The following is a 15,600-nucleotide window of genomic DNA, read 5'->3' as shown; positions in this document are numbered from 1 at the left end:
TTTGCACGTACCTGCACCCAGTACCCCCCCCCAAAAACCGAACCCCCAAACAAACTACAACACAAATACTCTCCCTATTAACTACAGAGATCCACTAACTACCCACTGTTAGCAAAAATTCTATCCTTCAGTTACATGGTAATGAAAAACACCTTTTAAATCTGCAATCCCTCTTATTTAAGAAATTTTTCTTACGGAAAGACACCGAGAGATAAACGTCAGAGATGTTGGAAAGGTAGGCAGCGTTAGCACAGGGAGATAAGGAGCGATTGCAGAGGGCTCGGTATCCTAGCAACACCCCTTGCAGTTGCCTAATGGTATTTCGGAAGAGCAGCAGCTCCAGACCGGCTGAAGTGAGGGAATGAGGGGCTGGAGCGCAGCGGAGCTCCGCAGCCCGGCCCGAGCGCCTAGCACAGCCGCTCCCAGGCAGGGAAGAGCAAGGTAACGCGGTGGAAGGGTGGGCGGACAGTGCCCGGGGCATTTCCCTACTGACCGTGCCGGGCATGCACTGCTGGAGCGCCGCGCCGCTCACCGACCCTGGGCGCCGCGGGGAAGGTGCCGCTCTGCGCTCCCCCGTTCCTCCCGCACCCTCCCCTTCCCCCGGCACGTTTTTTCCCCGCACTGCTCGAAGCCGTGACCGAGCCACGGAGCGCGGCAGCCGAGCTGCCCGCCGCCCTCCCGCTGCGGCCCCGACTCGGGTCACCCGCCCTCGCCCATCGCCGCCGCCACGCCGGGGCCTCCCTGCACGGGAGGCGCCGCTGCTACTCGCGGCCCGGCCCGACGACGTGGCCGCACTGCCGGCGGACGAGAAGGAAGGGCGCATTCCCGTGCCCGCGGAGGGAGCAAAGGAAGGAAGGAAGGAAGGAAGGAATGAAGGAAGGAAGGAAGGAAGGAATGAAGGAAGGAAGGACACAGCGGGTGGCAGCCCAGCGCGCGCCGGAGCGGGAGGGACGCGCGCGGTGCCACGCAGCGAAGCCGCCACCGCCGCCGCGGCGGGAAAAGGGTTAAAAGCGCCCGTGCCGGGCCGGCCACGCCTCCCGGGCGCTCTCCGCCCGAGGAGCGGGCGGCGGGGCGGTGCCGCTCCTCCGCCCGCCCCGGGGGCGGGCCCGCAGCGCGGCGCGGGGCGGCCGCGGGATGGGGCCGCCGGCACTGGCACCGCCGGCCCTGGCACCGCCGGCACCGCGGCGCGGAGGGTCCGGCGGGTCCCGCGGCGCGCTCGCCCTCGGCTTCCTGCCCTGCGCGCGGCCAGCGGGTGCCCGCGCGCCGGCGCGCGGCTGATCGCGCGCAGGGGCCCCGCCGGCCTGCGAGGTGAGGGGGGAGCGGGGGCCGGGCCGGGCCGGGCCGGGGGGGCGGTCAGGCCTCGGGGGGCAGCGTCCCGCTCGCGGGAGCGACGCGGAGGGAACCACTGGAGGGGCCTCCTGCCCTTGGGGACGGGGCGGGAGAGTGCGGCCGGCGTGTCCCGCCGGCGGCGAGCAGGGAACCCGCGGGTGCGCGGACAGCAGGTGCCCGGCCGCCCGCCGGGGAAGGAGGGGCGCCGGACGAGCGGTCTCCTGGGAACAGCGCCAGTGCTGCGGGGCTCAGCGCAGGCAGCGAGGTGCCTGTGGAGGGGGGAAGCGCTGAGAAGCAGCGCGACTTCCTGGGCTGACGGCCTGGGCAGGGGCTGGGCTGCGAGAGGTCTAGGAAGCCGCGGGCGCGGGCTTTTGGAATGAGGAAGGAGGTCACCAGATCTTCCTTCCCGCGCACCTGTGCTTTGGATTGATACGCGTCTGGTTTCAGTGCAGGATTTTTTTGATGTGAAGAGTTCCTCTCCAAAGAAATGCTCACAGCATTGGTTTAGTTTTTTTGTTTAAGTGGAAAAGTATAATCTGTGCTTAGTCGATGGAAACTGCAGCACCTCACAGTAATTCTCGATGCATGCAACATTATGTACAACTTGTGCATGTTTTCATTTTAGAAGCATGTGAATATCTAAAGCACCTAGCAATAAATGTTGCTTAGCAAAAGACCTTTCTCATGCATTGCACAGCTAACTATGTTTTTTTCTCCATTTTGACTTAAATTATTCTGATGTGTTGCCTTACTGTTAAGGACATGGTGGTAGAGATCAATTTCATTGCTATTTGTGCAGCTCTCAGGGGATATTTAGGTCCTGTTTCATCCTGGGGCCTCAGAGCTTCCCCCTCATTTCCTAAGTAAGGGATATAAGAAAGAGCTAGCTGTGTATATAGTTTTAACCACATTTCTCATTGTTGATTCATTAAATCTTAAAGTGATTACAGAATGATACTGGGATAAATATGGGTAAAATTAGAGTTATGTTCTGCATTCTGTAAATTTCAAAATCTCAGATTTGATGGTTGGCTGGTTGTGGGTTTTTGTTTTTTGGGGTTTTTTTTTTTGGTTGGTTAGTTGGTTGGGGTTTTTTTGTTGAATGTGTTTCCCCTTTAAACAAGCTCAGAAAGTTACATGGTTCAAAGACTGTGTGACAGTATTAATTTTAGAGGTGGTTGAGTTGTTTCGTTTTGGGCATTTGGGAATGAGGCAAGCTCCAGTATCATATATTCCTGTTGCATGGGTGTTCCCTAAGTTTCCATTGGCTTGGGAAGGTGACTTTAACACACTGTTGTAGCAGAGTGAGAGCAGTAATTTAGATTGACATGTTAAAAAGCTTGTCACCAGGACTGCACAGAGGCACAGCAGGAACAGGAGGGATCCAGTCTCATCAGAGGAAGCAGCCCCTGGTTCTGTCACCGGAGAGCCACCAGCCCCACTGCCCAGGTGTGATGTGAGCAAGAAAAGTCACCAGGAAGGCTGTCTCAAGCAGCTCACAAGATTGAGGGGGCTAACTGCCTAGAAAATAAGGGACATATTATGGGATTCAGGAGCAAAGTATCTTGTGACTGTACAGAATTTATGGGGTGCTCAAGGGTGAGTCTAAAGGAAGGAAACAAGTACAGGAAAATAAAAGGATAAGATAAAAGGCCTGGTCAGTTGGAAACAAGTGGCTGGTCAGTATGTTTGACTGTGCCCTGCCTTTGCTCATTAAGCTGCACTTCCAACTGTTTTCCTGGACAAGAGGACTTTGTGCTGCATTTATGTGTGCATACTGAGCTCTAAGTGGCAGCAATTGGAGACGCACAGTTAGTAAGTAGCACATACAATAAGTCGGGACTTGTGTCTGGTGTGCCAGCAACTGGAGACAGTGGAGTGAGTGAGGGTCTAAATGCCAGCAGCTGGAGTGGAGACCATAAGTCACAGAGGCTGGTGTGTTGGGAGTGCTCATAACTGGGGACACTGGGGTGCAAGGGTATTGTCTTGGCAAGTATACCAGTGTGTGATTGCTAGTGAATGTCACTCAGAGCTAGCCAGTGAGTGGAATTAAGAGGCTTGGGAGCCAGGTTTTGAGGCAACTGAAAGTGTGAGACAAGTGCTAGTAAGATCAAAGAGTCTTCAATTTGAGACAGAGTAGGGCTCTGGGGACGCTGAGGATCTCAGGTTGGTTCCTGAATAGATTGAGGGTCTGAGGCCAGTTACTGGAGGTATCCACCTTGTACATATGTGCGTATTACCCACTAACAAACTTTTGTGCTTGTCAGCTAAGGCGATGAGCAGCATAAGGCTGGACCATGACTGTGTTTGCATGAACACCTCTTTTAGCTGTGTTAATCTGTGTGGTCAGCCATGTGTGTATCCATCTTTGCATGCATAAGTATGGGAATACATCCTCAGCCTGGCTGGATCTGGGGACATGGAGTTGCAGCAGCCTTGTCTTCAGTGGGCTACCGGGTTCAGCAGTTTTTCTGTAAGCTTGAAAATGTAGAAACCATTGATTCACAAAACTTAAATTTGGAGCCAGATCTAAAATGACTGTTATGTTGTGACAGAATTAAGTTTTCTGTCCAGTTTACTGTTGGAGTTTATAAACATATGGATACACACCCACACACATTTGTAGTTATCCAGTCTGTTGGTATAAAATTGATAGAATGATAAGCAGATTATTTTAGATTGAAAACTGTAACTGGAGGCATTTCATATCAAATATGAAACGCAACTACCTACCTACTCTGAGAAATCCTCTTTGTGTGTGAAGTACTGCCAAATCAGCTTCTGATTGACAGAGCATCTAATGTGATGCACTTTTTTATTTTTTAGCATTTCCAATACATTTAATTTTTTTCTGAAGAATCCCATTTAACTTAATTCCGTGGTTAAATAAGCTGCAGCTATTTTCAATTGGTTTTCTTTTTTTTTCTCTCCAAGCAAGAGTAATGAGTTGTTAGAGCAGATAACTGAAATCGTATGGCAGAGAGACATCTAATATTGAAAAGTAGAACAATGGAGAAAGTGCTGTAGCTACACTGTGTGCATGCATGGGTTTTTTTTTTTTTCCTCCTTTTAATATGCTGAAGGAAGGCATTGTTTTATTGTGGCCATTTCCCTTTGTGTATTGCAAATTTTGAGGGGACTTTGTGGAAAGCAAACCCAAAAAACTAATAATTTTATTACAATTGGTCTTTTGCATTCTCAAAGGCTGCTCAAAATCCTCGTGTTTTCTTCTCAATTTAGTGGCATAAAAGGATAGAAATAGAGCTGGAAACCAAGTAATTTTTTCAAGGCCTGGGTCACAAATGATTATACAGTCAATTTTATACTTTGAGATGTGCTGTCTAAAGGCAATCATTCATCTCCACCAAGATGTAGCACTAAAGTGAGGGAAGACAATATGCGATTAACAAATTGTATGATGTGTTTTCAGAGCTCCTTATCAACCACAGTTATAATCATGTGAATTTTATACAGCCTTTACATTTCTTGATTTTTATTTTGTGTATCAAGCTGTGTTTTCAGTTTTATTTCTTTTTTCTAGCAGTGCAGAAAGAAAAGCATTATCACGTTAGAGCCGCTTCACTCTCAAATGATCTTAATCTGCATGTGTGCAGTAAATCTGATGGATTTCTGAAAGTGCCAACCTAGCAACGTACACACTTGCATTCCATCCTCTCTGCTTTTCCTTCAGGAGGGTGAAAGGACAGACAGACAGCTGGACTTTTGCATGCATGTTACAGCACAGTGATTCATTCTTGCTTGCCTGGGGACAGCCTGTTTCCGATAGACCATACAGCCAATGAGAGAAGGGGGGAGCAGGCTAAACGAGTTGTTTTGGTGGCTGTAGCTCTGCTCTGATCGATGGTTTTCGTCGATGCTCTGTACGTTCCATAATTTTCTTTTTTTGGCTCCCTAATGCACTTATTTGGGTTCTGCCCGCTGTCATTAATAATGATCCTAAGGGAGGCAACATCATCAACTTGTTTGCAAGGCTCTGGCTTGAATCCAGTATATATTTAGCAGTCAATGTTTTTGTAGTTTAGTCATGAGTTATTAGAAAATATCTCCACTCTTTGCAAAGATGAAAAAACCTCAGGCCTTAGAAATTGGTTTTCAAGTGTTTAATATATTAAAATTCATACTTGTTTTGGATGTATAAAGCTCCCTTTATGCAGACGTACATGCTGATTTGGTTTAATAAAAAATGGTCACCCAAATCCTTTAGTTTCTGAGGAGCAAGGGTGTGGCTGAAATGCAGGGGGTTTTTTATTACCGGAATACAAGTTTTTGAAGTGTAAAAGAGGCCTTAAGGCTGATGCGCTTTCTTCTCTTCATTTTAAAAATGGGTGTTTCTGTATGAAAATTCAGATGTCATCTTACTCTTTCTTCTGAAAGTCTATCCTCACTACTTCCTAAAAGTTTAAGGAAAACTGCCCTAATTTGGGAGTAGATTTGCTTTTATAATCTTCAAAACCTACTTGTGATTGACATCTGCTAAAGAATTCCTGTAATATACTTACTCCTGGAAATTTAAGAACACCTCATGATCATGCTGTATCTTGACCTGTAAATTGCTATAGATCATCATCTTTTAGCTCATAGAAGATTTGGGTATTACATTTTAAAGCGCAGTTTCGTGGGATGAAGAGAATAAAAAAGTCAACATATATTACAGTTTTATAAAGCTACTGCACTTCAATATACATTCTTATATAAATGTCATATAAATATAATGAGTATTTTTTTATGTACAGCCTCTACTGTGATTTATTACTGTACTTTCTAATTTTAAAATAAAGAATATATGATAGGCCTTTTGCACTAAATTTATCAATGGATGTACAATGGATGTGCTTAAACTTCTGTGCGAGCTCACGGGAGCTGAATCTGAGCTAGAACTGAGTTTGCTGCTTTCAGAGATTTAGTCCTTGATTTTTTTGGATTTGATTTTTGTGTTAAGCTTTAAGCTTAGTGTATTTTTCATTTGGTTTTTACAGTGTCTTACCTTCAGGAGATGGCCTCTTCTAAGTCTTTGATGAACCTTCTAACCTTCACTTTTGGATCAGCAATAGGATTTTTCATCTGCTATCTTCTGTTTAGCATTATACTAGAAGAACAAGTTAAGATCCAGCCTCATGTTCTTCACAACGATCCACATGGTCAACACTCAGCAGATATTGATAACAATCAGTTGCAAGGACAAATGAATTTCAATGCAGATGCTGGACAGCATAAAGGTATTTTGTTACACCTACCTAATGAGATAAAGTCCTTCCTTTTCATGCATTGCAAAATGCTGCTTTCTTCACTGCCAAGGATTTATATGAATAATTTTCTTTTCCTTTCCCCATGTTCAGGTTGTATCTAAATAACTTTGTTTTCTTGAGGTTCTACTGAACCTCGTTTTCTTTGTTCACATTTTTATTACAGTAGTGATTTTTTTTTTTTCTGAGAGTACAACTGTTTGTCCAACTTCTGTATCCAGAATTGTTTATAGCAGTGACTTCTGAAATGAAATACTGACGTCAAATGACAGTTTTACCAAGCAGATATATTTGCTGGCATTATAGATCTGGCTGAATTGCTTTTTAGCCATAAGGAAGTAATTTTGCACCGCTTCTAACTTTTGATCTAGCCTCTAAGATAAAGCTATAAAAAAAGAAACTCACTTTTTGATGTGATTAATAAAACATGGAATTGGGGCCAGGAGGGAGGACGGAGGGAGTCACTGTGGACATGGCTTGCCAAGCTGATTGTGCAGCAGTCCAAGCACACTTTGCTGTTTGCTGTCAAAACCAGAGAAATTCTCTCGCACTCTGATTATTTTTATTTTTCTAGAGAAGATAGACCCTTCAGATACTTCAGGACTGCTTTTACATTTGACATATCTCATTAAATAAGTTCATTCTAAATCCTAAATACAGATAGTTTTTGAGTAGGGACAGCTTGGATGAGAAAAATTGCACTGTAATGCATATGCTGAAGATGTTAGTAAATAGTTGGTTATTTAAACATATTTAAACTCTGAACTTTGTAAGAGGAGTTTGTGAGTGTTTCACATTGCTACAAATGTGAGTAGCACATTGTTAACAAAGAAATCTGATCTGTAGTTGCATAAAGTGTAAGCAGGAATATTTTATGATACCAGTTATGCAGATCTTATTCTCCATGGAATATTCTTTTACGTGAGTTAAAATCTTTCTGTATGTATCTAGTGAAAATGTTTCTTTGATGGAAATGAATGCTTTGACAGCTTGAAAAATGTTATATTACACACCTCAGGTAACTGTTTATTCTGCTGGACTGTCTGCAAATAAAAACATTTTAGCACAACAATAATACTAGTTTCATAGTATCCTAACTTATTTAATCTGGGGTGTTTTTTTACAAATAAGATTTAATTTGGTTTGGTAATAAATTATTTCTGGCTTACCATCTGCTTTGTTCTTGAAAAATATGCCGCTATTTTAGAAATATTCATTAGGCTTTGTTAGTTAAAGTGAATATATGTAAAAAAGCTTATTAGCTTTTTGACCTTTCTGTGTTGTAATCGTTAAGTAGTGTTCACTGTGAATAGCAAAAATAGTTTAAATTTTCATTAGTCCTCCAAACACCATAAAGAGGTTGCTTCTGAACAGCTTTTATATAGAAATCAAGGTTTGCTAAAGCCACGCTTCGCTGAACAGATACTCATTTTGATATGACTCTTATGGTGTCCTTTATCCTGTGAAGTTGAAGTAACTTTAAGAATTTTAGTGTCTTGGTTTTTAGTCTTGCTCGTTTCCTTCTGAAATCTAACACTGAGTTCATTAACTGGTACATTTGGAATCAAAAGCCTCTTTTCTGTCTACATGTTTTTTCTGATCTGGAAACAGAATATCTGGGGGAGATTGCTCCTAGTTTGTTTTGCAATAAAGTCTAATACTGGTTTCCAACTTTCCTCTTTTTTTTTAGATGAGGATAAAAATATTGCAGAGGGGCTGTATCAGAAGGTGAAAATACTGTGTTGGGTCATGACTGGACCTCAAAATCTAGAAAAGAAAGCCAAGCATGTTAAGGCCACTTGGGCTCAACGCTGTAATAAAGTACTTTTTATGAGCTCTGAAGAAAATAAAGACTTCCCAACTGTGGGCCTAGAAACCAAAGAAGGCAGAGACCAACTGTACTGGAAGACTATTAAAGCTTTTCAATATGTATATGACCATTATTTTGATGATGCTGACTGGTTTATGAAAGCAGATGATGATACATATGTTATATTGGACAATTTGAGATGGCTTCTTTCAAAATACAGTCCAGAACAACCAATATACTTTGGAAGAAGATTTAAGCCTTATGTGAAGCAGGGCTACATGAGTGGAGGAGCAGGGTATGTTCTGAGCAAAGAAGCTCTGAAGAGATTTGTTGCTGCATTTAAAACAAATAAATGCTCTCATAGTTCCTCTATTGAAGATCTAGCACTAGGAAAATGCATGGAGATCATTAATGTGGAAGCAGGAGATTCTAGGGATACAAGTGGTAGAGAAACCTTTCATCCCTTTGTTCCAGAACATCACTTAATCAGAGGATATCTACCAAAAACATTCTGGTACTGGAATTACAATTACTATCCTGCTGTAGAGGTAAGTCCTTAGGAACCTGGTACTCATTTTGTGAAGTGTATCTTAGGATGTGTATGAGCGTGTGATGTGTTAATTAGCAGTTTAATAGCAGCTCAATATATTTTAGAAATAAAGACTTTTTTGTGACATCCTCTGACATCTACGTGTGTAGATGTGTTAAATACACTAATCAACTGAAGTTGATGCTAAAAAGTTAATGTTCCAGAAGAGGTAGTGAATCTTAAACTATTTTTGCTGTGCTTTATGGACAGCAAAAAATTGTGAAACCTTTTTGACATGTTTGTCAAGTGCTACCAGTAGTATTGTCCTTGCAAAGTTACTGTTCTGTTCCCCCATATCTCACACAAAGTGTTCCTAGCTTCTCAACCCAACTTGAACTCTGCACTGCACTACCTGCCCTGCCCTCACTGTTTTATTGAAAGTTGTTAAAATGTACATGTAAGTGAATTGCATTTAAAAAAATGCAGAAGAATAAACATTGCCTGGTACAGAAATAAAAACATGACTCCAACAAGGAAATAGGATCAGATTTCCTTGTATAGTTGTACTGGACTCGACTCCCTTCTGTAGAAATGAAGGCAACCACAAGAGTTGGCAAAACTTTTTTTAATTCTTTTGTTGTAGCATCAAAAATAGCATTTACAAATGGAAACATTCTTACAGGAAGAACTTCAGGATTCTCCTTTATGTTCCACATCTGAAATTTCCAGGGTCAAAAAAAAAAAGCATGGGTGGGGGAGCAGTTATTTTTTTCAGAGAGCTTCGAGATCAGCATAGGTGGAAAAATTCAAGGACAGGATTTGGGATTTTTTACATATTAAAGCTGAAAAAAAGAGAGTCTAGTTTTTTTAGTGGATTCTTTTCGTTGGAAAGCAGCATCTATTTTTATACTTTTATTCAGGAGCTAGAGCATTTCTGTAGCTTAAACCAGCTATGATATACTGTAGTGTGCCAGGATGCAGCAGCTTTAGCTGCAGTGTACAGGTAGCTGAGCTGTGGACAGTTCCATCTGTAACTGATCCATAATGGAAGTCACCAATTTGATTTGTCCTGTCGTATTTGTCTCATATCAAAGCCTCTGACATTGATGAGGGCAGCTAGTTTTTTCACTGGCTTGATCACAGAAGCAAAAGACTTTGTCAGCTTTATTTTGAAAAGATGCTGTGGCAGATTTGTCTGGTACATTTTGCTTGCTTAACATTAAGTTTTGAAGTATATATGTAACTGATGATAGTGAATTTCCTACCATTAAATCAAGTATTTCTTTGAATTGTCCCTGAATCCATGGTCCAGGGCATGCTTTGCAATTCTTGGTGATTATTTTGCCTTGTTTTGTATTTCAGGGTCCTGGATGCTGCTCCGATCTAGCAGTTTCATTCCATTATGTTGATTCTATGACTATGTATCATTTGGAATATTTGATTTATCATCTTCGTCCATATGGGTATTTGTATCGGTACAATCCTGATTTGTCAAAGAATCCAGAAGAGCAGAGCAAAAATGAAGTACTGGAGGATAATCAAAAGCTAAAGCAAAAAATTTCTGAGAGATAATTAGACTTCGAAGAAACCAAAAAGAAGCCAGTACAATGAGTAAGAGTCTCCTCAAACTCGTGCATGAAGCTTGTGGACTGAAATTACTCCTGGCAATTCTTATTTCAAAAATCAAGTTGGCAGTACTTCCTGTCACACTGTGTCCAATAGAGTCTGGTGCTGGCTCTGACTGTTTGGGAGAGTGTTACCTTGGAGCCCTGCTTACAAAGATTTGGGGCCCTAAAGCTGTGAAATAAGAGATTGTTCTGTAACACTAATACCTGGAAGAATTTGTATAAAAAACATAGTGGGTGGGTTCACAGATAATCATACAGTATATCTGTTCCTTCTTCTGTTCTCCGCTGTTTCCTCTGTGTTCAGTCAGTTTTAGTACTCGGAATTGGATGCTGCCCAGTCAAACACTTCATGATGGCTTTCTCTAGTGTTACCAACATCTTGAAGATACTTTGTGTATCTTGCCCTAAAAGGAAGGGAGAGGCACAATAGTAAGAGTCTCAAGTCTGCTTTGCCTTAACAACAGACTGGTTATTATGAATAGGCAGAAATTCAGACACAAGATTAATCTGAGTTGTTTCAGAAATGGTATTCACTGCTATGAGTTAGTTTTAAAAATTTTAAGTCTCTGTTGTACAAAACAATATGAAGTTGGATCACTACTGTTTTAAGGAGAAACCTAGAAATAGTTACTGTTGTTTAAGTTGCTGAGGTGATGCAAGCTGCTTACATATTTGCCTGTGGCTTTTTTTTTTTCTCTTATTAACTCATCCTGTTGGTTGAATGGAGATAAAAATTAATCTGAGTATTTCTTAACATAAAGTAGATGCTTTTTGAAATAGAAGTCTGTCTTCCATCCCACCTTCTAGGTAAACCGGAAAGAATAGTATCTTAGCAAAGTTACAGTGGCATTGTAACAACCTGGTTTCAGCCACTATTATAATTAGTTTGTTTCTGTTTAATTTTCACATCGCTGTACTTAGAGATTAAAATTTTCAGATACGAACAAGTCCTGTTCTAAAACTGCAGGAAAGCCAGTTTATTTGGCTGAAGTACTTAATTGCACTTTTCTGAACGTTTTTTTCTCCACTTAAAAAATTTCTTCCGTATCTGCTTCTTGTACCCTTTTTCAGTACAAAGTGGTAAATGATCCTTATTTTGCTCTTTCTGAAGCTGAAGCGTATAGTAATTCAGGTAAGCCAGCCTGAATGTAGGAATCTTTCCAAGTGCATTAACTTTCTCCACTACTTCATAAGTATCTCTGCCTCTTAACTGGAAACACTTTCTTGGTGTGGGACAAAATAGGTGTTTTAATTACTGAATTTTTTTCAGAGGCCAAACCTATGTTTTATAGAGTTAACATAAAACTTTCTGGTTTTCTCCTTTTCAAATTGAGTGAATAGCAGTAGGAGGGGATGGGATTAAGCATGACATGTAATGTTTCTTTATTCCACACTTGAACAAAAGTTTCTTCATGTTTTTATTACTTTTCACCTTCATCATATTGATGAATTTGGACATAACCTAAATACCTCCAGTCATTGTTTTGGAAAGGGCACATACTGGTAGCAGACAGCCTTAATTACTACTGCTGTCCTTCAGGATGTTCCTGGAAGAAGGTGTTACCATAAAGTACTGGAATTTTTTTTTCAAAGGTAGTTCTAGTACAGATTGAGGTTCTATATGTTGTCCAACAGTAAAGTCATGATTTCCTTTCTGACCATTGCTCTGCAACAATGGTAATTACTGAAACAGTTCATGGTGTTGAAATGCTGCATACATCATCTCTGCCTGAATGTAGGCTGAATTCATATAGTATTAATTAAACACGTAGTTCTTGCAGGGTTAAATCTATTGGTCTTTCATAAGCAGGACTGCCTCTGAAGTATTGATAGGGACATGAGCTTTATTTTATGTTCATTGACTTTAGCAGAAAATTATAACTGCATTGGTTTAAAAAAGGAAGAAGTTTTCAGTTTGCTCTAGGCAGAGGGATGCTTGTCCACAGGACAGTGGATGTTACCATGCTGAGAGGGGCTTCCTTTTGTGAGCTAAATGTTTATCCCATGTGCAGCACAAACCAATCATATTGTGAAATCCATATGGAATTGGTAACTCTAGTGGCATTGTTCAAACATGCAGTTAAAATATTAAGAATACTTAAGGAAGGTGTAAAATGAAATCAAGATCCCAACCTAATCTCTTTGTAAATTCAGCCCATGTAGAAGAGCTACTGAACTACTGTACAGTTCCTTTATTCCTGATTTCTTTCTCAGTTCATCTGTGGGGATTAAAATATTTTCTACCACAACAGGCAGAACTAATCCTGCATATTTTCTGCAGATTTTTGTCATATGTTTGCCCTGTGCTGCCTTATGAAACAACATCATTTTCTCTTCATATTCCTTACTATCCTGACTATCCTGACTCTGGCTTTGCAGTGTCATCCTGCATAAGTCTCAAGTGGACAGGAGGAAGCAGGTAGTGGGATGTGTGAGCTTCACGCAGGTTGTTTGCTGAGGTGACAAGGTAAACCAGCCACTGTTGAGCTCATGGTGAAGCCTTTTCTCAGCAGCAGTTCTAATTCTTATCTGTGGCCCAGCTGGGGCTTGTAAATTTAGCAGAGCAGGGCAGGAATATCCCTTTCCACAAAACATGCAGGACCTCAGAGAGACTGGAAAAATAAAGAGACAAGTTCCGTTTCTGAAGGAAATAAGGCTAAGGACATACTACCTTATGGTAAGTGGGTGTCCTGTCTGGAGAAACGAGTAGCCTTTTCTTGAAATGTCCATTCTTGCTTTGTTTTAAAGTGTCCTTGTACATAGGTCTCTGAATCTATTTCTTTTGCCTTTTTAACAGCACTACAAAGAATTTTGTTTCCTTCCAGACAAGGTAGAAAAGTATCGGGTTTTACATTCTGTGATTATAACAGAGGCCTGTTGTTCGCTGTTGAACTGTATTGCCATAACCATGAGCTGATACCTCTGGAATAATTGGTTTCTATCTCACTGCCTTCAGAAGCCTCAGTAGACAAGATTGGAATGTGAACAGTTAGTATAATTTTCATGTACAGTACTATGCTCCTATTAGTACTTTGTTATTTCACTCTCAGATCTTTGTGCTTTGAGAAAGTATTTATTGAGTTTGAGCATTTTTGCGGCACAAGGAAGGCTGTATTTCAGGTGGAGAGACTTTCTGAAGCACAGGAACATGGACTCACTTAGGCTGTGCAGGTTATTGCTCTTTGGTTTGGTTTTGTTTCTAAGAGAGATTTCTTCATTTTATAAAAACTAAAAGCTTCTGTTGGCACTGTAGTGATTTAAATGATCCATTTAAAAATTTGGAACTGTTTTCTTGAAATTACTAGGCAGTGGATGTGGAAATGTCTCTTAGTGTGACAGAGTAACATTTTAACCTTGTATTAAGTGCTTTTCAGTTCACAAAGATTGAGAATGCCAAGAAGTTACCTCCTGATCACTGTTCTTAATCAGAGGAGAATATTAATCTTGGTTTGCAGAAAAAGACCAATTTTAATCTTCTTTCACTCCCAATTCATTTTTGCAGTCTGTATTGGTCTTGTTTAAGAGTTTACACACTGATGATGTTAATACCTGTTCTCATTTTGTGGAAGCTCTTTTCCCAGTACCTTTTGCCTTTAAGGACACTTTGTTTTGCTTTGGTGGGGGTGTATATTAAAAATTACTTTTTCTTCACATGTTGCCATTTGTTCTGTTTTGCTTCCAGAATTATAAATTTCAGTGAGTAGCTGATAGAGTAGCTCTTACAAACAGTTTGTTATCTGAGCAGAGTGTTTTGCCTTTGTACAACAGAAAAGTGTGGGTTATTTCTCTGCTGTACCTGCTACTGATACTGATAATGCACGCACAGATGAAAATGGATTCCTCAATACAGGACCACTGGGAAAGGCAGTTTTGTCCTTTTTCTGTCAAGAAATTTTCTGTGGAACTCTAAAAGTGTAATTTGCTTTGTTCTACCATACTGTATTTAAAATACTCCACAAATGTTATTAATAGTCTAAAAGAATTGAATCTTGCTGCTGGACAGTATACTCCACTTAAAACCTGTGAATGTTTCACTTTGCAGTAATGAGTAGCTGTGTTCCTAACAGTAGATAAAAGTTGGTGACTTGTCTGGAATGATCACCATAAGGATTTGTTTCTTAAATATCTTCTTTGAAGTGCCTTTGACCAATTTTTAGCATCAAAATTAAGTTGAGAATTGAATAAATAAAATAAGTTATCTCATACACAGTTCATGTCTGTCTTCATTTCCCCTCCTGCATGCTAGCTGTGTGGTATAGCAGAACAGTTTAGCCTAATAAAAACATTCTTACTTTTTTTTTGGGGGTGGGTACAGGAAATTAAAAAAGATTCTCACACTTGCTATGATTCTGTGATTCTATATTTATGCTATTAACAAATAGCAAGCTACCTTCAAAACAAAGATAGTAATTTTTTTAAGTGTTAAATAAGTATTTTTTAAGTGCTAGTCCCAGATTCGCATAAGCAGTCAGTTGTTTCTGCATTGTCCTGATTTTTCAGTGTCTCCAGACACTCCAGAGTCCTGAGTGAACTGACTACAGCTGATACCTCAAAGATAAAAGCAAAACTGTTCAAAATTAACCACCTTTTTCTTTTTTAAAACGATTTATTTTTTCAGTGAGCCTCTTATTTCTGAAAAAAACCCTATTAAGATTTAAATGTTGTGCTTTCTAACCTAGATGTTCATGCAGAATAGTATTCAGCAGTAAAGAATATTACACTTTGGCAGATGGGAGGTGTCTTGATATCCAGAATACTGGTTATTGGATAAGGTGTAGGCACAAGCACAGTACAGCTGTGTGTTGTTACCTTAGCACTGCAATAGACCCCGTTAATACTATTAACCTGAATTAATTAGCTGTTTCATTTCAAAGTACAGGAAGTGGGTGGCAACCAATTAAACTATGCTCAAAAGCTGCGATATTTCAGCTAAGGAACAAGAGCCAGTTGAATAGATGATAAAAGCTCCTCTTGAGTTTCAGGCACAGGTTATGTTTTTATGTGGTGCTGCTGTAATTTTCAAACTCTCAGGATCAAACT

At 40.9% G+C, this 15,600-nt stretch overlaps 1 protein-coding gene across 2 annotated transcripts; it reads left to right on the top strand.

The window, feature by feature from the left end:
* Window positions 1-304: 304 nt before the first annotated feature.
* C1GALT1 (core 1 synthase, glycoprotein-N-acetylgalactosamine 3-beta-galactosyltransferase 1) lies at window positions 305-14,211 on the top strand. Of its 2 annotated transcripts, none has more exons than XM_051786051.1 (4): window positions 305-441; window positions 6,327-6,566; window positions 8,284-8,951; window positions 10,295-14,211. In XM_051786051.1, the coding sequence occupies exons 2-4, from the start codon at window positions 6,344-6,346 to the stop codon at window positions 10,502-10,504; spliced, it is 1,101 nt and encodes a 366-aa protein (XP_051642011.1). In that variant the 5' UTR covers window positions 305-441; window positions 6,327-6,343; the 3' UTR covers window positions 10,505-14,211. The 2 variants fall into 2 exon arrangements, with proteins under 2 accessions (XP_051642011.1, XP_051642012.1); XM_051786052.1 differs by lacking the exon at window positions 305-441 and adding an exon at window positions 1,105-1,308.
* The last annotated feature ends 1,389 nt before the right edge of the window (window positions 14,212-15,600 follow it).

This window comes from Manacus candei, unplaced genomic scaffold, assembly GCF_025592945.1.
Source record: "Manacus candei isolate 608988 ecotype Guabito, Panama unplaced genomic scaffold, ASM2559294v1 h1tg000021l, whole genome shotgun sequence".
Lineage (NCBI taxonomy): Eukaryota > Metazoa > Chordata > Aves > Passeriformes > Pipridae > Manacus > Manacus candei.
The sequence above is the reverse complement of the archived record's forward strand: the minus strand, read 5'-3'. Positions and strand labels throughout refer to the sequence as shown.